This window comes from Dermacentor andersoni, chromosome 7, assembly GCF_023375885.2.
Source record: "Dermacentor andersoni chromosome 7, qqDerAnde1_hic_scaffold, whole genome shotgun sequence".
Lineage (NCBI taxonomy): Eukaryota > Metazoa > Arthropoda > Arachnida > Ixodida > Ixodidae > Dermacentor > Dermacentor andersoni.
Genome location: NC_092820.1, coordinates 106,009,638 through 106,032,696, shown reverse-complemented (window position 1 = coordinate 106,032,696; position 23,059 = coordinate 106,009,638). Strand labels below are relative to the sequence as shown.

The following is a 23,059-nucleotide window of genomic DNA, read 5'->3' as shown; positions in this document are numbered from 1 at the left end:
CGTACGCGTTGCACAGAAGCAGTATGCTGTGGAGCCCTTATCATCATCATACTCCCCATACCACCGCCCTCCTTCCCCTTCACGTCCTTTCTCTGTAATTACCCATAGCACTTTTCCCAGCGTGGAGAAGCAGGCGAGAGGCACTTCACTGAGGCCGACCTCTGCACCTTTCTGCCATTAAAAATTCTCTCTCTCTCTCTCTCTCATGGCTAAAAAAAAATGGGGCAAGGACTTTCTGATTCACCCTCGCAGATAACATCGCTACTTATACATTTGCTGGGCCATGTTAAAGCGTTCAGGGATTCTTACAATGATTGAGTTGTACTAGGTAATACGCGTATATACCACTGATCGATTGTGCTTGGAAAAGAAAAGTGTTTAAAATGTGTCGGTGCGTGTGTAAAGAGATGCGGCGTTTGAAGCACGGTGGCTTAGAGTAAAAGATGCTTTTTTCGAACCTTACACCGCCATCTCGGTTCAGTGCATTGTTTGGATTTTCTTTTTCTTTTTTTACAGCGCCATGGGGCACAGTTAGTAACAAGGCGCTCACTTCATCGCTTTCGTATATCCGCAGCGGTCATCATCACCTCTTGTCTTCTTCGATCGCGTTCGATCGCATGTCTTCCGAATGAAGGTTCCAGTCTGTCTCATTCACAGCAGGTGGCCGAGATGTCCGTTCACTCCGTTGTCCCTCGCGTTCCGTGTGCTCCTGGAGCCACATTTGGGTCACCGCCTGGCCCGTACACACACAGCCATGTCTCTGCGCAACAACTCGGGCTCCAGCAGTGCGGCAGCCCCCACAGTGCCACCTCCATCGACGCTAACAGTAAGCTACACTGCCCAGCGTTATCCACGATTCCTTTCTGAACAGCACACCGACAAGGTTGAACACTGGCTCGCTAAATATAACCGCACCAACCAGTTATTTCCGCCAGTATCATGGCGGCAACTCTATTAGCAGGTCGTCGGATTGGACTCGAGAACTTCAGAAACGTCTGATGGAAACGCCCCTTAAAGGTGTTTGCTAATTGTTTAAATGACTGCATGTCGCGGCAAATCCTGACACGGCACACAGTCACACATGCTTGCCAGACAAATTGTTCAAAGCAGGCAACAGCGAAAAGCAAACGGAGTGTCAGTGCACTCGTCTGTATATTTTGCCAGCCCAATGAATATCCAAACGTCCGCGTTTAAAACGTGCAGCTTGTTAATTAAAGTCATAGAAGTATCGTAGAAATGGTGGTAAAAGGAAAGCGAGAAACGTGTGCGGCTGTTGTCAAGCCGCGAAAGAGTAACGCGAAAGCAAAAGTGAAGTCATAATTATAACTCTCTGCCCTTTAGTATTGCACACGCTGCACTGTAAACCTGGCGGTACGCTATGGGCGCCACAATAGGGGCAGTTTCTGGGAAACAATGCCATTAGTATGCACCTGCTTATGCTACTAGCAATGCCGCGAATACTGGACACCGGGGTTTCCGTTATGTCAGTTGCACGAAGAACAGAAGAAACGCAGTGCTTTTCCAGTGAAGCTACAAGCTATAGCTAGCTAAATATGCTAGCTATAGCTGTGAGCTAGCTAAAGGAAGCTGTAACTCGTGGACAATGTGGCGAGCAGGAGAATTTGCGGCTAGCAGATACCCGGTTAATAAGCCAAGAAACAGCGCACTCTAACGTGGCAGGGAGTGAGATAGACAGTCAAGCATAGCGGATTGAGGACGTGACTTGCTCCGTTATTGCTCTTCGCAGTCCAAGGATCCCGTCCGGGTGCTCGTAACTGGCGCTGCGGGCCAGCTCGCCTATTCGCTGGCGCCTATCATAGCCAGGGGACACGTGTTTGGTGCTGACCAGGCGAGTTGCATTGTAATACGCCTTATAACTGTGTGTGTGTGTGTGTGTGTAGGGGGGGGGGGGGGGGGACATTATGCATTTTGTGTGATAACGGCGTAGTTTCGTATTTTGCTCAAGTGAATAGGTTCATAAAATTTTCGCTTAGACATTTATCGACACTCACGTATGGCCGAATATACGAAAATATCGCTATTTGTCTATTCCAGCGTGACCATAGCGTCTGTTCAAAGATTCGGGCTGGAGTTCGCGGCTAGCATTCCTTTCGTCACAGTCAATAAGCAACAATGACTGGTCACTTCACGTCGCCTGCTGGAATCGCTCCCTAGCCAGAATATGCCGCTAATCCTGTATACCGAGTGAAAGACTTTCTGATGCCCATTACATTTTTGCCGGGTAACAAGACTGATTAGTAAGGAATTATATGAAGCAATTGAACCTTTGTAGGTCTGAATAATTCAACCTATGTAATGGATTGCTGTATAGCTGTTTCTGGCTGCTTCCTTGTTTTTTATGATTTCTTGTTTTCAGTGGAGGTCAGCGTAAATGTCCATCCCGTTCTTGCAGGTTTATTTCAAATAAACGAGTAGTGTTGTTTATTTCAAACAAACGAGTAGTGTTGCGGCGATCCTGCCTGGATCGATGTCATGGCGACAACGCCGCATGCAGAATAAATAAATATTGCCGCATCCAGGCGAATAAAATGAAATTAAATTATGGCGTTTTACGTGCCAAAACCACCTCCTGATTATGAGGCATGCCGTAGTGGAGGACTCCGGAAATTTCGACCACCTGGGGATCTTTAACGTGCACCTAAATCTACGTACACGGGTTATCGTTAGATCGTTAAAGTGGCATGGAAAAGTAGTAAAAAATTTGAACAGAAAAAAAACCTGCAAACGAGCATTTTTCTATTTCAAATTCTCTGCTGCGTTTCGTGACAAATTTATCGTGCTAGCGCTCCTTAGCACAAAGTCTCGTAACACCTAGACACCAATTTAGTAATCCGAATCTAGTTTATACCAAGTGGCCGAAATACATTTTTTTTAAATACCAGCAACATGAGACACATAAACAGCGAATTGACGCTCTCAAAAATTTACAATCGCGAAGAGAAAGCACCTTTTCGTGACCACATCAAACAGCTTCATCTTTCATAACGCGAAGTGGGAGGAGCAATCAAAGTCACGAAACTATGCAATCTAGAAGCGCTCAAAATGTGGGACTGAAAATGCCGTCCTAGTTTAAGTTTGCGGTACCACTTCCCCAATTCCAGTCAAACTGGCTAACTCCTACGCTGGCTTCGCAAAATCTATTTTAGAAAGACAAGCGTTCGGAACTATTTTTTCAATACACACTCGATGTGGGAATGCAGATACCGAAAGCCCTTCCGTGATCTGAAAAAAGCATGCATTGCAGAGTTTGCACCAGTGATTTCAAAAGTTCTGTTACAACTAGTGATCTCGTGCAAGACTATTTCCTTCTTGCTCGGAACACTTCAGCACTGCGTTTGTCAGTCCCCTTTAGAGGGCCCTTAAACAACATCTGAGCTCAAAAGTTTGGTCTATAGTGGCTCCAGTGAACATACAGCGGCAAGGATTTTCCGAAATAATTCCCTAATAGCGAAGTTGCAGGCGTTTGGTGAGCGACTACGCGGCCGCCTTCCGATACCTTCCCCACTGGTGCTTTCCCCTCCTCTCCGCGTGCTCTCACCAACGCCATGCAGTGGAGCATGAGCTACGGGCTGCATCAACCCACCATAATAAAGGCTGCCCAATCGCCCACCCCTAATCGCCCTCCTCGCGGCGCCGACTGAATGGAGACTTCGCAGAAGAATCCGTGGCGCGCAGTGGGCGAGTATTCCTCCCTTCTCAGAACGCACAGCCGGCTCTCGTTACGTTGGCGCTATCGTCCCTCATCGACCGACCAATCGACAGCTTTTTCCCTGCTGGCGTCACGACGTGCGAAAAGGAGACCGGAATGGCCTCGAGAGAAGGAAAGATTTGGTTTTATTTCCTTCCTTTTGTTTTATTTGTAGCTTTCCCGCGCTACGTAGCACATACAAGTTCGCCACAGACGAAGGTCGGAGTATTCTGTACGCGATGCGCGTGTTTATTTGAAATGTCGTTAAACTAACAAACCTGTCGTAGTTTTCTTTTTTTTTGAATTTTTTAATATTAAGTGAGCGACCGCGGTGGCCGTATACCTATGGCATTGAACTGTTCAGCTCGAGGTCGCGCATTCAATCCCGGCAGCGTTTAGATGGTGGCAATATGCAAAAAAAAAAATGCTCGTGCACTTAGATTTAGGTGCGCGTCCAACAACTCCAGGCGGTCACATTTATTCTGAAACTCCCCGCTGCGGCGTGCTTCATAATCAGATTGCTGTGTTTGCACGTAAAACGCCAGAATTTAAATTTATTTTGAATGGTTAATAAGAGGCGCGGTACTTCCAGCCAGTGATCTTGCACCTGCTGGACGTCCCCAAGGGGATGAATGCCCTCAACGGCGTCGTCATGGAGCTCCACGACTGTGCTTTCCCTCTGCTCAAGGGTGAGTCTGGTTCCTTCGAGGGAGTAAAGGTGCACTCACATGCAAGTCACGCAGTGTGCTTGCATGTGAGTACACCTTCACAGTATACCTTTCTGTCATGGTGGGCGCACACGAACTACAGTGCAGCATCCGTGAATGCCATAAACAGCCTAATGTAACAGGCAAAACGGCTACGGCCCCGCTAGAGCGTTCCGCGTGGCAAACGGATGGCCAATGGATGGATGGATATCATAGGCGTTCCCTTTGAAATGGGGATGGTGGCGGATGCCGCCTCGCTCGTCAATTTTGCACCCTTTCTGCTAAACCTATCAGCCTTTACGACCCGTGGTTCGCTTTAACAAATCATCCTAAACGAAATTGATTCACCTAAAATACAGCCTTTATGTTGCCCGCTTTTCAAAAGGACGACACCAGTCAGATACTACTGTTCCCCACCGCAGACACATTAAAGGGGCCCTTAACCACTCTTTATCTAAGTCGAGAAATCCGCTCGAAGTTAGAATAGGCTATGTCACAAATGTTTTGCTGCAAAATGTACTTCAGTGCGTTCAGTAGCAGCAGAGTTATTGGCAATCAAAGGTCGCCTATGATGCTCCCACTCCTTGTTCGAAGCCTGGCACTGCGAAGGCTATGGCGGCGGCTACGGCTGTAGGAAACTGGCATACTGCTAGTTTCCTACAGTCAAACTTGCCACAATGCACCACTGTTGCACGGTCAAGCACAGGTAATGTATTGCGGTGAAGCATACGAAGAGTGCAATGAGACTACTGTCGCGGCATATCGTGTGACATCGCACGCAGCCGCCGTCACGTCACCACTCACAGTACAAACACACAGATGGCTAATAAATCTTCTGGCAAGCTTTTCAGTGCTTTTTTGGGATGTGGGTGCAGCGTTTGGGCCCTTGTCTCGACCACCTAGCACGCCCCGTATGTACAAGATCGTTATGGGCATTAGGTACACGTTCATTTCGCTGAACCCCAGCTCAAGTCTTTTTTGAATGCCATCTCCTCGTCGCTACTCAACCTTTCCCATGCCATCTATATTTTGTTGTTCGCATAAATTTCCTAGCGCTATGTGGCCTTCACCCAAACATGCAAGCCCAAGAATGTTCCGCGTTTGTCCTGTGCTTACGTTGTCGTATGAACCACTAATATCCAGGAACGTACACCATGTATAAAGTATGGTTTTCTGCTCTAAGCTATTTCTACAAACTGTGATAACATATAGCTTATCATCTATGCGCATGCCTATTCTAAAGCCACTTTGTAGTTTTCCCATAATGTCATTCTGTTCTGACCACGCTTGAAATTTCAGTTTTCTGGCTTCCATTGTTCGCCTGTATACTACTCACGATATCGTTATCGGTCTCTATGATTTTGCATTTGTTCTATCTCATTTCTTCTTTATAGATTAGGTTCATCCTAATATATCACCAGCTATCTGGGAATTGCTTCTCCTCTATGATTTTTTTTCGAGTTATTTTTGTACTGCGCCTTTGCTTTCTGCCCCAAGTTTATCGATTAGCCTCGCCGGTGTTCCATCCGGTCCGGCTGCTGTAGAGCTTCGTATTTTTTCTTCCACCTTTTCCAGCCGACATTGTTCAGAACCAATTCTTTATCTGTAACAGCCTCCCTTCTCTGTCTGCCCTCGTCTGCATCTTCACTGCTATTGAATTTCTCAGCGATGTTTCCAGTAGCGTATTTAATTCATTGGGTCTTCTCCCCCAACTTCTTCTCCCCTCCTCATTTTGTATACAACGCTGTGTAATCTCACTTTTTTTCTGCAGAAAATATTTCACGTTGTTCCATAATATTCTAGGAGTCTTTTGGTTTTCTCAGGTACTCCTTAAAGTCAGCGATTATTTTCGTCTTCGGTCTTCTGCTGAACCAGATTCTGGGTTTCCCATCCCCTATGTCGATGTAGCTGCCATTTTATGTCTATGTCCTCCTAGGAGTGCTCTGTCTTTTCCGCATGTCTCTGCCATCTGGATGCTTTGCGCCGCTATTATCTTGCCTGCCTGATCTCCTAATTCCACCAGCTACGTGGTTTTCTTTTTCCTTTCCACCAAATATTTGTCACTATTACTTATGTACTCCACTTCACTGTAGTGCCAGTCTTTTCGCGTGTGCGCGTGCGTGTTTACATTGCCTGCTGATGCTTGTCATCGAAGTTTAATTTCATTCTTTCTTTCAACGCTTCTCCCTTTTGTTCCCTTTTTTTTATATTCAAAGTACGAACTTATATGTTCCTCGCAATTACTACTTCTCGTTACTTCGTCAACTATTCGCCTATTAGGCCACTTGCTGCATATTGCTTCCGACATCAGAATGTAATCGACAGTTGACTGCTTGTTTACGGACTCCTACCTCTTTCCTCCACACTTAGGTTCCCGAATCAATATTACGAGATTGTGCTGCTCCCACTCCGGTCGAAAAATAGTTTCCCGTTATAGTCCGCCTATCCATCCATGCCTTGTATGTTCCCGTTCAAACCGCCTAGAAGTGTGATTCCTGTCTTAATCCTGAACTCCTCGATGTCTTCATGAAGACAATGTGTTAGCTGTTCGTCCTCTTGTCTATGTCATTAATTACCCTCCATAAGTAAGCTGTCACAAGGACTGTATTCTTTCCCGCGATCGTTCCTGATGTGGCGCCATCTGGTATACAGAAATGAAGGCACTTTAACAGCAGCGGGGGCGTCATACGTCAGCACAGACGGCTGGTCTCAATAATGAAGGCAAACATCGCTAACACATTGCCTTCAAAGAGAGTTGAGACTACGCGAAAGGTCATTTTACTCATTATGTTTTGCTATCACGACGAACAGCAACTAACAAGGGCGAATTTCGACGTAAGCGGGCGGCCTGGACGCGCCATGTTGTTTCCATAGCTGCACGAGCCACGAAAAGCTCGCAACGCTAAATCCAAAAGTTAACGCGCGCACGTGACTGGCACATGTATTCATAGCGTTCTGCGCACACGCATTCTAGACCCAACTGTTTTAAATCTTACCCAAGGACTTCGGGTACGCTCTATTTATGCGTCGCACAGGACACCCGGAATGACTGCGTCGTGACTGGCATGCTCCTCTAGAGATCGCCATCGCGTCTCGCATTTCACATATTGAACACGTACTCTGGTGAGGCCCTAGCTGTGCCGTTCTGCTGCTTGACACGATGTCGTGGGTTCGATCCCCTGCCGCGGTGGGCGCACGTTATTGGGGGCCCAATAAAAAAAATGCCCGTCTCCTGAGGTTTCAGTGCGCGTTGCAGAACGCCCAGGGTGTAAAAATTATTCCAGAGCCCTACGCCTCTGCGTGTCTTGTAAGCCACAAGAACCCATGCTGAAACAGGGAAATAATAATAATAAACGCGTGACGGCTTACTCCATGGCTTCGCAGGATAGCTAACACAGAGTAATAAATTTTCTTTGGTTGGTTATGTAATTCTTTACGGTTCACCTCTAAAGAAATCGTATTGTGCAGGGAACACAGCCACGGGTTCCGTGTGGCGAAATTTGTGGAATTGTACGAAATATTTTTTTTTCGAAATCAGGCAGCGACTAAAACCTATTTCTGTAGAGTGTGCATTGACACGGACGATGTTTGTTCCCACATCGTTATTAACATTACAACTGATAACTATTTAAAACATTTGATAAATATTTCCAAAAACAAGCGAGTATTCGCCATAACCTTGTCATCGAAAGGAGATATGAAACAACTGGAAATGAAATATATGTGTTCGCATGTGTGTGTTGCGCCTGCGTGAATATATGAGTGCATACGTGTGCCTGCGTGTGTGTGTGCCCGCACATGTTCTAAACTCTACGGATGCTGCAACGCTAACCCTTGGACGTCAGAACGCGCACAAAACATCTGACGCACCATAGCTATGTACTTCGCTATTACGCGTTCATGACTTCTTTTCGCTAAGTACATAAAATACCAATAAGCGTGTCGCACGGAAATTATTTAGCAGTTGTGAAGGCTCAGTATTCATGTGGTTCACGAGACATCTATAAATAAATAATTGAGAAAAAGAAAACGAGGCGACGCTGTCTGAGGCAAGAAGATGAACTTTTTTTATTCGGTGGTTTTCTTCGTAAGTCACTCGAATGTATTCCAGCGGTGATTGCACTTTGGTTATACTTCGGTTTGGCGGGACGTCGTCAAACATAATACATGAAACATTTATGCTGTTAAAGGGTATATCGTCAGCTTTATCCTATGGAATCCTGGCATTTCAATCTCCCTCTATTGTTCTTATAGCGAAGCTTTCTTTGCCTCTTCGACTTTTCCACCGCGGCCGCCGCCGCCGCTGCTGCTGCTATCTTGCACGCTTTGTCAGGCGTGGTTCACAGCGTGTGTACACATAAGAGGAGCACGGCAGAGAGGAAAGGAGACGCGAGAAACTCATTTGGACCTTGCACCGCGTGGAACATTCATGATGCCCTCTGGGACTCCCCAGCCCCCCCCCCCCCCACATTAGCCTCTTGATAGCTGTAATTATCCGTAACCCCCTCTCTCCCTTCAAAAGCATAGGAGTAACTGCGGCGCTTACCTCTTTATTAACGTGCAAGTCCAGAGGGGACCTAGATAGAACTGTAGAAAGGAGGGGGGAGAGGAGGCAGATAATTGGTCGAACTGACACTAGAATAAAATTTATTGACAGGAAAGAGAGAGGTCGACCTGAGCTAGTGCGCTCTAGTCTGCTACTTTGCGCTTGGGAAGAGGAAAGGGGAGTGAAAGTACTGGGATGGGCAATGATAAGAGAAGTGGTGAGTGCTTATGTATATGAGACAGTTGCCTTGCTAGAGCCGCTCGTCGAGCTTGGTGTCCTGCAGAAACTTCAACAACACTTTAGTTGCACGCGTTGAAGTTGCAGTGTCAGGCCATGGGCCGAGTATGACACAATCGCGAAACGGGTAAATAACAGCCTTGCCACTCTTCGCTCGCAGTTCCCATACAAGGGGTGGGGGGAGGGGCGCAGATAGGGAAAAGGCGACGTGAAAAGGCAAGGAAACTCTACTACTATAGACACGACAGCGGTTGCGTAGAACTGGATAAACTTAAGTTCAAGGTAGGGTGCGGTATGTCTCTGCTATTTTTGAACAATAAATACCATGCAAATATGTCAAGTGGACAACTTACGCAGGGCGTGCAGAACATGAGCTGCATTAATTAAAGAGCACTGCAGGGTCTAGGCGAAACGACGGAAGCGGTCGCACGTCAGATCAACACTCCTGTGCCCGCGCGGTAGCTTTGAGGCTATGGCATTGCTCGAGATCGCGGGCTTGATCCTGACCGCGGCAGTCGCATTACGACGGGGGTGAAATAAAAGATACTCGCGCCCTTAGATTTAGGGGCACGGTAAAGAACACCACGGTTTGAAAATTACCCCGGAGTCCACCACAACGGCATGCCTCATAATCTTAATGTGGTTTTGGCTCGTACAGCCCCATAATTCAATTAAAGTTTAATACTCCCGCCATGATGCGATGTGCCATGTGAGGCAATAACAATGCTCAACCCTCTCAGAGGTTATGAAACATGGCGCACTACAACGCTTCAAGCAAACGCCTCTCCCTGTATGTTCTGTGTGCACTACGCAGAAAAACAGCAGCCGTGCACGCAAGGTATAATGTTTAACATCAACTCACCGCTCTCGTGTCGGACTAAATGCTTAGGAAATTAAACATTCGCCGTCAGCATCACCGCTAATTAGCATCAATCAGAAAATAGCGCAGGAAACCGCCTACATCGATTCCCACAGTGAGTCACTCTGGGTGGGATCGGTATAATTTTTTTTTATTTGTGTCACAGACCTTTCAACCACCTCTCACTTTTCCCAATGCAGATGTTGTGGCCACGGACGACGAGAAGACGGCATTCTCCGGCATCGACGCAGCCTTCCTGGTCGCTTCGGTGCCCATCAAGGATAGGATGGTGCGCAGGAATCTGCTGGTCGCCAACACCAAGATGTACAAAAGCCAAGGGCGCGCCCTCGACCAGTACGCCAAGAAGTCCGTTAAGGTGGGCAGTCTTTCTGGCAGCATGCGCTTTTTATGTGCCTGTGCAGTTTATGGCCACCGTCATCCGAGTCGTGAGGGTGATTGCGATGTGTATATGGCGTCGGCACCATTTGTAAAAACGGCGTTAAAGTCGGCATATACTAAGTAAATTTATTCCGCCGGCAGAAGTGGGTGAACAAAATTATGCGTTTCCTTTTTTGCGAAACCACGACATGATTATGAGGCACGTCGCAGTAACGGGACTCCGAATTAATTTAGACCACTTAGGGTTGCTTAACGTACAGCCAACACACGGGTCACGGGCTTGTTTGCATTTCGCCCCTATCGAAACGCGAGAGCCGCGGCCGAGGTTTCATCCTGTGGCATCGTGATTATCGGCGTAACACCACATATCCGCTAAGCCACCACGGCCAGTTAGAACTTGATGCGAGCTGTATAAGTTCGAGAGAGCTCTGGCGTATTGAGATTATTTGGCAGCCATATTGCGAATAAAGCCCGAAAAGGTAGGAAGCCATACGGAGCCAAACTTCTCTCTCTCTCTCTCTCTCTTTGTCTCTCTCTCTCTCTCTCTTGTTGTTTTTGTCAGAGGACCGCACGCTCCACATATTCAATAAGTGAATGTCCAGGAAACGGCAGGAAAATATTTCTTGCATCTTTTTTCTTCAAACCAGGCGGCAATTTTAATGCGATTAGCATTAGTATACGTCACGCGACTTCCGTTGTCTGTGCCGGCGCCTGACCATTTTCCCTCCAGGTCAACTTGAGTCATTGAGTCCTGTTCTTTGGGGTAGGACCACGGGGTAGGTGCCGCTTTTTCAGTGAACATCTTCGACGCCAACATGGGTCGCTGGTGTGTGCCACTGGTGTCCGAACAGACAACTTCGGTACGAAAGTCGGCATCGAAAGCAGCCGACTGTGGAGAGAGAAGTGAGGTGAACAGAAGGCGACCAGAGTGTGCATGGAGCGAGGAGGGTTCAGCTAGAGAGCAGTGAAGAAGATGGTCGGTAACATAAAATTGAAGAAGTCTACAGAAGTGAATAATTTGGCAATAGGGTGTGTCGCTACATTGATTGGATTTTAATCTACATTGATTGTTCCGAAGGACCAGAATAAAGCTTTAACATACCATACCATTAATCGGGCATAGATGCTGCGGGAATTAGCTCGGAATACTTTATCGCCATGCAGTGTAGCAAAGAGAACAAACAAACAACCACATGTGATTTGGACACGCGGATACGAATTCAGGGTTAATTGCTTTATCTCCTCTTTGCGAATAAACAAACTGTCGGCATTGATGTACAGACGTCAATCAGAGTTACTCTTCTGACGTTGACCTGTGCACCGAGGTTAACGCTAACATTGCCCCAGAAATCTACAAAGTCTGCTTGCACCTGACCTCAGAACAGACAACTGTTTTCCTGTCGCTGCCAATGTAAATAAGTATTGCTACAGCATTCACGGCAATAATTCTCCACTGCAAAGCAAATCTGTTCCTCCAGTGAAAGGCGGCGAGCGACGCTGCCTTTCCCGAGCCTGCTTCCCAGAACTACCGCAAGGTGACCTCAGGAGGCGTCTCTCTTTAAAAACCACTGACAGCAATTTCTTTTTAGCTTTGATGCTTTAATGAGTTGTTATGAGTATTATATCTCGGAATGATACTGTAAATGCTTCAATGTGATTGATGGTGGCGATGGTGGTGGCCATTTATTGACGTCCCCTTTGGAGTGGAGAGGTGACAAATATTCATCTGGCCTGCTTGAGCTAATCAGGTATGTTATACATGCTTTCCAGTTTAGCATAATTTTTTTTCTCTTTCTTGAGACTTGTTTATCTACGTTGTACCGTTACACATGCCTGTAACTGATCCGGTCGCAAGCGCCGTCGGCTGCTGTCATCCGAGCCGTGTACGTAAGTGGACGCTGCGCCCTGTTGAGAACTGTTTGTCGCTCGCGGTGACGGGCTTTCATTGACAGCGTAAATCGAATGAATGTCGTGCAAGAACGCCTTACTTTGTAGTTCGTGACGACGACACCAAATTTCCCGAGCGTACGTGCGTGCAGCGACGCCGGATCTGGCCAGAGCCCGAGCGCCGCTCTCTTGCGTACCCGTCCCACGTGCCCCGGGGCCGAATCGTCGCACGCGCGTCGTACGAAGGGCGACATGGAAAATCGCACCCGATGTAGCCGTAGTCAGATGGTGCCGACGTTACCGGGAGGCGATGCAGGGTGCAGCCTGCAGTTTCTGCAGCGTAGACCAAAGAGATTAAGGCACCGCGGCAGCCATCATTTGTTTCCCCACGCGGGACACCGACAACAGTTGGTCAACTTCACTTTCAACAGCGGTCGGAATAATTGGGCACCTAGGGAAAGCATCCGAATTTGCCAGCTCCATTTTGCTGTTGCTTCCTCAGCACACGCTTCACATTGCGGCGGGCAATGCACACGTTTGCAACTTCATCGCTCCTGTCCGTCCCCCCTCCCCCCCATAATTTTTTGGCAGTGCTGTCGATTTCCGACCCGCTGTTCTGCAAGAGCCGAACCGAACACGGTTCGCTACATCCAGTGCGGCAGCGATTTCGACTCGCGCAACATCGTCGGCCTCACCTAACGAAGGCAGCGACCACGATTCTGACGCCGATGACAAGCGCACTCCTCGGCGTCACCGGTTTCAGAGCCCGCGAGATCACGTGTCCGGTGAACTTCGACCGCCGCTGTTCGGTTTTCGTATCTCATGATTCTCGGCGCAAGCGTTTTTGACGGGATGTTAAAATTGATCATAATTGACGATGCATTCATTATTTATTACCGCTACCATCAGCTCATTAAAGCACAAATGTTAAAAGCAAATGTTTCGTTGTGAGTGGTCCTATAAAGCTGTAAGAGCCGTACTGGTCGTTTGGTTGCTTGCTCTCAACGCGTACTACCAGAGCAACGTCCAACTATGAGCGAGAGGGCTAAGTAACACGCGTCCTGCTTAGTCGCATTCTTTACCGCGGCGTTGTTTGCCACCGGTGACTCCTGCCGTTGTTTTTATCGCGGTAGCAATGTTGTGACTTGTTCGCTGTATCACTGGGCGCGTCTTTTGAGAGCGACGTCCAGAATTATTCGTACGCGCTATTTGCCTTCTAATTCGCCGTTGACTTTTTCGTTCTCCACTTTATGCGAATTATTTATATGCTCGTAACGGCGGTGAATCTGGTTAACAATTTTTTTTTCCTCTCCGCATGTGACCCGCAGGTACTTGTGGTGTGCAACCCGGCCAACACGATTGCTCTGGTCTGCTCCAAGTACGCGCCCTCTATCCCTAAGGAGAACTTCTCGGCCTTGACGCGCCTCGACCACAACAGGGCCAAGATGCAGGCACGCAGTATCACGTTTGCTCTCGTGTTTAGTGCTGCCATTTTATTCCTGCTTTACGAAAGCGCAACGACATGTTCTTGCGCAGGCAAGTGCCTGATGTGCATTCCATAATGGCGGGTGCGCTTAGCACATATGTTCGATACATGTCCAATACGTATCTGTATTACATATATTATTAGAGTATACATTACACGTGCAATACATGTCTGCATTGCGGTGAGATCATTTAGCATGCGAAAATAAAATGGCAGTGGCTTAGCTCGGCTATGCCAGGATATACGTCTTATATTATATTAACCAAGCCTAGCCGTCGAGCACGGCTAGGCTTGGTTAATATCGATTGCAAGTTCAGATTAGTCTGGTTGTCTAGCTATGTTGCGGCGTTTAGCCAGTCGTTCGGCGCGCTGTTCGTCTGTTTCCTGGGCGATTCGTTTCCTCTTCATCTCATTCCGATGTCGATTCCAGGCCTCCTCCTGCTTATCAGAATTGTCGCCGTCCATACTGCCGCCTCAACTGTGGTTGTGGCGCACGCGAGCTCTCCTTTTCAATCCTCCAACATGTTATCAGACATGCGACGCAGCTGGCGAAGCGAGTGGAGGCGAGCGCAACGACGAGGAACGCGGTGTGACGTCATGCCAAACGGTGGAAGCGGAAAGGCACGGCGCTGCGCAGCGGCGGAACACCTGTGGCTCGGTGCTACTCGGCACATGCGCAGTAGTGACTAGGGAACGAGAGAGAGAGAGACAGAAATATCCGCGGCGAGGCGTGCGTTGTGACGTCATATGCCTCCTCGGAGCACCGCCACGGCGAAATCGCAAGTTCGCGGCCAGTAAAGCTCTCGCTTTAAAAACAATACCGCGAAACGAGTGCTCCAGTAGAGCACTTGAGATTGTAGTGAAGCGGGCGGCGCCGAATCGCCAGGACACCCAAAGGGTAGCGGGGGCACCCAAAACTGGAGCCAGGGCGGTCCGTGGGTTCATTCTTCCCATGCCCTCGTACCACTCCGGGTTCGAGGTTTGACGTTCCTGTTGTTCCCTTGGTGTCCTGGAGATGCTGCCAATGTGCATTAAATAAATGCACGTTGTTTAGGCTTAGTACATGCGCAAATTCTCACTTCCCTTCACTGCAATACATTAACTAGGCTTCACCGCGCTACACAGATGTACTGCTTACTAAATCGAAGCTTACTAAAGCACATCCGCCACTATGAAACGCATATAAGACCTTTGCCCCTATGTGTTAGATCTTATCCCTGCCTTTGCGGTTCTCTTCACGCACGACAGGAATTTGGTCATACACTTGCAGTGTCTAAAATTCTAAAGCGCTGTCTATGAAGCGCGTTAGCGCAAGAATTTTTCCTAATTCCTTTGTTTTTAGAGTACATTAAAAAATATATATTCGAATGTCGCGTCCCCATGCTACCAAAAGACGAGCTTCACTGCCAACACAGACACTCTCTCCCTTTGTCTGCATTAGCGTCCCTAAGCGGCGTTTCTTCTCTACCTTTCGCCATACCGGAGCCGAAGAACCGCGTCACGTTTTTTCACATCACGTGCCCCGTCTAATGTTTTCTCTATTCTCCTTTGTGCTGCACAAGGCATTTCCGGTGGCGTTTTGCATGCAGAAAGCGGACATCGACCGGAAGGACGCGCGGGCTGTCCACTCGAGCTCTCTTCTAGCTGTGCCGCGGTTCGACAGTTTGTAGTCGAGATCGTCTGCGCGGTGATCTGCGCGTCGCGCTTGCCTGTTTTCAGTGCATAAACCCTGCGAGGGGATCTTTCGAGCAGTACAACCCTGCCTCTTCGACGCTACCGCAGATTGCGCAGAAGCTGAACGTGACGGTTAGGGACGTGCGCAACGTGATCATCTGGGGCAACCACTCCTCCACCCAGTTCCCGGACGCTAGCCACGCGTCGGTCACCTTAAACGGTCAGCGCGTCAAGGTCACCGATGCCATAAAAGACGAAGCCTATTTCCGGGGCGAATTCCTCACCGTACGTCGCTCTCTTTATTAACTGACGAGTACTCGCGCCAGATTTTCAACTTTTTATTCCTTTTAATTTTACTTTTCTTTTTTTATTGGTAAATGAATATCATCATTATCACCATCATCAGCCTATTTTTATGTCTACTGCAGGACAAATACCCCTAACAGCGGTCTCTAATCGCCTCTGTCTTGCGCTAGCTGATTTTAACCTGCGCGCCTGCAAATTGCCTAATTTCATCACCCCACCTAATTTTCTGTCGTCCTTGACGGCACGCTTTCCGTTCCTTGGAACCCATTCTGTAACTCTAATGGTCCAGCGGTTATCGGCTCTATGCATCAGATGGCCTGCACAGCTCAATATTTTTCTCATGATATCAACTTGAATACCGGCTATGCCGTTTGCTCTCTGATCCACAACGCTCTCTTCCCGTCTCTTAAAGTTACGCCTAACACTTTTTGTTCCATCGATCTTTTCGTGGTCCTTAAAGGGACACTAAAGCTAAACAATAAATCAGTTTAGGCTAATAGAACACTGTTTGAGAACTCTGCAGGCCGTCATTTCAAAATAATAGTTTGATTATTAGATGAGAAAATGAAGGTCGAAATATCAGTATTTGAATTTCGCGCCGAAACCCCGACGCCGGTACGTCACACTGACGTCAGGGATCCCAAAGTATGTTTTCACATTTGGGACGCGTTGGCTGAGGATAGGTTCCCGAAACTTACCATGTTTAATATTTGGTTCCTTTGGAACACAATGTAGTCAATCTGTACCGCTATATACTTAAGTAGGCCCTAGGAGATGTCCTCAATATCAATGACGTCACAGCAAGCAGTAGTGGGAGCTTCAAGAAGCCGTCGCCACCCGACTTTCGTTCTTGCGCTTTTTCTGGTTTACCAAGCGTCTTATCGTGGTAAGAGTGGTGTTTTTGGTGTCGTAGAAAAGTAATTTACTGATTTGGGGGGGGGGGGGGGGCAGAAGAAATCATTTTTCTCTTTAGTGTACCTTTAACTTGCTCTCCAGCTTCTCTGTAAACCTCCAAGTTTCTGCCCCATATGTTAGCACCGGCAGCATGCAATGACTGTACATTTTTCTTTTCAACCACAGTGTTAAGCTCCCACTCAGGATTTGGTAATGCCTGCCGTATATGCACTGCGACACATGTTTATTCTGTAAATTTCTTTCTCAGTATCGGGGTGCAAAATCGACCTGAATAAACATGCTCCTGCACGGACTCCAGAGGCTGACTGCCGATCATGAATTCTTGTTCTCTTGCCTAGCAAGCGGACAAGGGAAATTAATATGCGGATATCTAAATCCTAGAAATAATGCTGTCAAGCCTCAGGGCACCATAAATAATTTACAATAATAGCTTTCCGGCGAACCATTCCCGCTTTTCATTTCCGGGAGATGTATATCGGCCGTGTCCACCTTGACGGCTGGAGACACATTATGATCCATCGTTTTGGGGTTCCATATCTCTTGAAATTTGAGGGGTAAAAATCGGGTGAAATATTAAAGAGGGAAACCGGAGGGAAATATGGGTTTTTGTTGTATGAGTGCCCAGAGTTCAGGATCTTTCTAGTAACTTACAAACGATTAACACGAGCAATGATCTCCCCTTGAACCCAAACGTTCTATTTAAACAAACCAAATCACTCACAGGAACGTGTACAGGCAAACAGCGCTGCTCGCAAATCATGTACGAACTCATCTCTACAATACAAATCCTCGTTGACACGCCTCATAACGAAAGAAATTAAAAGGAAACCACATTAACAAAAGCAACGTATAGAGAAGGGTTGTGTGATCCATTTTTTACGTTGTTCTCTGCATTTTGACAAAGAAAGAAGTACGAAAATTAACCGACGATTGCGATACTCCCTAATGCGAAATTTGAGCGCAGCTCTATACGCGTTTTTATTTCGCGCTATATTGGCTGGCGTGGACAATCTGTCTCGTGCGGCACATTACAAACGGAGCGAAGTGTGGTGCGACTGCCTCGCTAAGGTGGAAATCGCGAGAGGCAGCGCGTGGGTGTCGCTTGGGCGCGATTCACAGCAGCCGCCGCAGCCAGTGGTGCGATCTTGTACACGTTCCAAAACAGAACGGAGGCGGTCCGTTCCACCGAGCCACACACGATTGGTCAATTTGAACCGTGACGAACGCCATGACGTCAATCGTGACGTCAGCCCTGATGTCTTGCTGCTGTCAATCATTCCGTGTCGTATGCTATCGGACGAACGCAACGGAACGGATGCTGAGTCCGTCCGACTCGATAGAACGGGTTAGAACGGCTACCAGACGGCTGGGATTGAATTAAAACGTAAGCGGTTGGCACAGTTAGCATCTTTCGTATCCGGTTCAATCCAATTCGGCACTCCCAACAGTTGGAGAAAATGGCGTTTGCTTTCTCTGCCATGCCTTTTCGTGTCGCCTGTGCGGCTGCTGCAGTCGCGCCGAGACAGCGACCCGAAGTAGATGATGCATTTGAAGAGTTGACGGAGACACGAGACACAGGAGGGCACCTGCTCCAGGATGCCCTCCTGAGCCGCTGCCGTCCTCTCTGCCGCGACAGGGAGGCGGTTGGTCGATTCTTCAGTCCTCCGCAGCACCTGGAATGAGTAATCGTGGTTGAACTGTTCGCATGAGTTGCTGATTACTCGCAACCAGCTCATGGCTGGAAGTTGCTGTTGTCAAGAATTGCAACGTGCACAACAATTCCCTCTCTGTTGAAGAGCCACTGGCCTGATGGCATCCTTTGGCAGTGTCAAGCATCGTGTACAAGCTATTCCCTCTTCGTTTGGACAGACGAAGACGTGCTGGAACTACTCTTCCGTCACCTACTCAAATGCATCTCTCACCACCAAACAGCCCTTTTCAGGGCTAACCAACCTTTTGCCCGGCGGTTGATCGTTGGCAAGATACAATACCGAGCCCTCAAAACAAAACATATTTCTTGTTTACATACCAAGTTGGTTTGTTTTTCAGATTCATGATTCACTTATGTTAACAGAGCATAAAGAATATTTATGTCCTTCATGTAAAATGACACCAAAGGATCTATGAACCTAGAGCATCTCGTCGCCCTGTTCGAGGCTGCGGGCGTACTGCGACGACATGGTCGTGAGGGTGCCCACCCGTCGCGGTGGACACCCTTGAAGTGAGTGGGTTAAAATTAGTTGAAAACACTATATAATCTTGCCATTTGTATGAGCCGCACTTCTGCATATGCCGTTTTCAGTTATCACGAAATATATGGGACCTATTCCAAAGAGTTTTACGGGCTTGAACTTATTTATATACTGCGTCCTCGTCTTGTTCATTGCAGATGGTGCAGGAGCGTGGAACAGAAGTTTATGAGGCACGCAAGCTCACCAGCGCCATGTCGGCAGCTAAGGCGGCGGCTGACCACGTGCATGACTGGTGGCACGGCACCCCCGAGGTTAGCGTTGCCAGGTTTCGGCTTCAGAACCGAAACAATGTTCAGCTACCGTCATCTACATATGCTCTGACGTCATAAAAAGGGCTCATTTACGGCACCTGTTCGGGTGGTTAGCCAACCGCTCTGCGCACATTTTGTCTCGATACGCTTGTGTAACTTCGGTTGCGTTTATTGCAACACATACATTTATGGCCGTCGTTGCAACTTGCGAGTGAGGCAGCCAGCGGCATGTAGTACGTTGTACAGTCGCACGCTATCTTCTTTCCAGAGTAGCATGCACTAAGCGCCACGTTGGATGACACAAAAATAATGCGACATCATTACGTCATGGGCTGACTTGGCCTTAATTTCGTTTCGTAATGCTCCCGCTTAGTTCGCTCCTTCCTCCGCGTCTGTCTCTGCCTGTCGCCTTGGGCCACTTCGATCGGTGTCCTCTGCACACAAAAGTACTGTATACATATAACCTTAAATACCCGGTAGAAATGAAAGTACTTGTGCAAACCTGCGAGGCAACACCGAATTCATTAGCTACCAATAGAACTGTGAGAAACGTGGTTCGTATTGGTATTTGTTGACTTAAGTATTGTGCTACAGATGTACGTTCTAACTGCTTAGCAGCCTTGGCAGGTGTTCACATTGGTACACGCGCTCGCTTGTCTCAGCTAGCATAGCCTTTGGGTGTTACCTAGATGTAATGCAAACTCATGCAAGTGCGCTAGTTTCACAGTTCATTGGGCCATAATCTCACAGTGGTGTGGTGACAATGACATCGCGCTGCCACGAGGACTTGGCAACTCAATGACTTCAATCGCGTCCAGTGGATATCCTATGGCCATTCACTGCCAGGACGCAGATATCACAGGGATGTGTTGAATGGTTTGGCCGCATTTTCCTTGCCTTGCGGACACTCATTGCATGTGCACAAGGAACACCACGGAGACATGCTGTATACATTGCACGTGTACGTGTCAGGACCATTAACAGGATATTTTCTAATTGAGTATTTCGTTCGCAGCACGTGACCGCTGTGTGACAGATGCAGTGGGCAGAACGCCCACACAGCGAGATGAGATACCTTGCGTGTACACATGTGCGTATACGCACATGTGTATATGCATATATGTGTACATGTGTACGCACATGCATATATGCATGCACGCGCGCACTGAAGCTCGTGTGTAAGCATCACATTCAATGAGGACGTCCAACAGGCCCAGATTGCGTATTGAAGTAACTGTTGTTTCCAAAGTAAAATGCGCCGGAAAATATACGAAGTACAATGTAAACATGAGCTGCAGATAGATAGCATTTGCTTGTGATTTTGCCATATGAGAAGACGTAGTTCAATTACATTATTAAAACTGAAATAATGACACTTTCGGAGGACTACTATTCACGTGTGGGCCGAGAAATGTACAGATACAATATTGAAATTTCTGACGTCTACGGTAGTATATCCTAAGTTGGATGTCCAGCGGCTTTCCTATTTTTCTCCTAAGTGGTTCACAGATATTGCGATATGATCTGGATGTGCCACGGACAAAGTTTTTTTTTTCACATTAAAGTAAAACTTGCCAAATAAGAAATTAAAAGACCACGGTGTCACGGCACCGTGGTCTTTACTCTTGAAATATTATGCGTGGTATGAGTAAACGAGTTGCTTATAAACAGTTTACAACCAATTTTACTTCTCTGCACCAAGCCGTTTATAAAAAAATAAGTGGGATGTATTTGCCCCACTGACACTAAACTATCGTTTAAAAGAATGGGACGCATAAGGCCCACTGGTCATCTACGGTTTCAATGCAAAATTATTTTTGAATACTCCGTGAGACTAAACTCCTGAATCATATTGTGACGTATGAGTAAATGAGGCACGTTTACAAGTAGTTTGCAGCTAATTTCCCTTCTATACCAGAAGCCGTTGATTTGTAAGATGTGCAACATGTGTGTCCCGCGGACACTACACGGCTGTTTCGAAATGCGGGACTCATTTTTTCCGCTGAGCTTCTAGGCTTTCGATGAAAAATTATACGTAACGACTTCCCTCGTAAAACGTAGCAAAGCACGACAGACTAATTGCCACAGCGGAGGCCACACACAAAGTTAGTGCACATTTCTTGAACATGCGTCGAACATCAGCGTCTTTTTGCAGGTGCATTCACCAGGGGAGAGTTCTGCGGACTATCTGTCGCCACAAGATGCAAAAAAATGTGCGTTTCTTGCGGATTGCACATCTAAATGCAGGAAAGGGAAATAACTTATCGTACATCTCGACAACTTTCTTCTCGAAAGCAAATGTGACGAATAAGAGACGTGTTCCAACAGTAAAAACAATTTTTGTAGCTCTGGCACACTTGTCACCACTTTGTATACCCACTCCCAAAGCTAAAACTAAATTAAATTCTGGGGTTTTGCGTATTCCGGAGTCCGAATTAATTTTGACCACCTGGGGTTACTTCACATGCACCAAATGCACAGTACACGGGCGTTTGTACACTCCTAAAACTATTCTCACATTAAGTGTTGAAATGTTTATATGAAAGGGGCCAACCAAATCATCTAAATGTGCCCCTTTGCCGCTGAAAATCGTTTTCACGTACATCACAAACGGATCTGCCCCAGTGTCCCACAAAGGGTTAAATTTCATTATTAAATTTCCCTACAGTGTTGAAGGGGAAGGATTAGTGTATTTCATAATAAAAGCGGTATACAATTCCTCTATACAGGAGGAGGCCCCAGAGCTTAAAAACTCTCATGGGGACATCGTGCCATGTATGCACTGGGTGAGTAAATGTGCAAACGTAGGCGTCACTATCAGCTCCAACAAATCATAAAGTGCAAAGTAAAGTCATCGTGACAGACTACAAATAATAACGCATACAAAAACTATGAGCTACTGCAGAACATAGTATTCATTACTACTATGAGTAAACAGATTTCACCAAATTGACATGGTGATCACAACACATTGTGACATGGTCACATGGTGATAATACTGATACATCGCGTAACACCAAGGCGGTAGTACCAAACAAATGTTGCGACGCCGTCGGGGACGCGACAACGTGAAAGGAGGAAAGAAGGCTCGTAAAATTTCGTTAGCACTATGCATAGATAATTGCATCCGCGAGGGATATTTCCGTAGTCTGACGCGCACGCTTTCGCAGGGCGAGTGGGTGTCCATGGCGGTAATGAGCGACGGTTCGTACGGGTCGCCGGCGGACGTGGTGTTCAGCTACCCGGTGCAGATCGATGCCCAGCGGAGCTGGCGCATCGTGGACGGGCTGTCCATGTCGGACTTTGCCCGGGATAAGCTCGCGGTCTCTGGCAGGGACCTCGTCGACGAGCGCAGTGAGGCGCTGGCCGTCTGCAAGCTTGACTGACGGCCGCCCCGCATGCGGTCGAACTCTGACGGTCACCCTCTCCGCTTCGTCCTCCTGCCTTCTCAAATTTCGACAGTTACCGATTGACCCATTCTCGAATACGGTCACCTTGTGCTTTCTAGGTTTGAGAATGGTCTCTTTTGAGACTAATTTACTCTGTTATGTGGGGTATGCACAAAACATAAAACAAGATACATCCTCTGTGCTGTGGCGACTCGTTAAGGTTCGATCAAATAAAATTTAACTGGAGTAAGAATTCGAACGTAGTTATATGATTCAATATAATTAAACTACATTCCCATTAATTCAACTTTCGTTTATTTCGATTTTTCCATCAATTGTAGATCCCGACCGAAGGTCCCGACTGGCACCTGGTCATTTTCGTGGGCCGGGACTAGAAATTGGCTTATTCGAACATCATTGTGGTCAGCACACACACAGGTGA

At 47.4% G+C, this 23,059-nt stretch overlaps 1 protein-coding gene across 1 annotated transcript; it reads left to right on the top strand.

Annotated features, from left to right (window-relative positions):
* Window positions 1–4,303: 4,303 nt before the first annotated feature.
* Window positions 4,304–22,869, top strand: LOC126533995 (malate dehydrogenase, cytoplasmic-like). Its single transcript, XM_050181215.3, has 6 exons — window positions 4,304–4,398; window positions 10,259–10,434; window positions 13,673–13,795; window positions 15,613–15,789; window positions 19,115–19,228; window positions 22,399–22,869. The coding sequence occupies exons 1-6, from the start codon at window positions 4,338–4,340 to the stop codon at window positions 22,612–22,614; spliced, it is 867 nt and encodes a 288-aa protein (XP_050037172.2). The 5' UTR covers window positions 4,304–4,337; the 3' UTR covers window positions 22,615–22,869.
* Window positions 22,870–23,059: the final 190 nt, after the last annotated feature.

Excerpts from the sequence above, each read along its gene's own strand:
- LOC126533995 (XM_050181215.3), top strand. The coding sequence starts at position 4,338 with ATGAATGCCCTCAACGGCGTCGTCATGGAGCTCCACGACTGTGCTTTC. Across the intron at positions 13,796-15,612 it reads ACAACAGGGCCAAGATGCAG|ATTGCGCAGAAGCTGAACGT; the intron begins GCACGCAGTATC and ends ACGCTACCGCAG. Across the intron at positions 19,229-22,398 it reads GGTGGCACGGCACCCCCGAG|GGCGAGTGGGTGTCCATGGC; the intron begins GTTAGCGTTGCC and ends ACGCTTTCGCAG.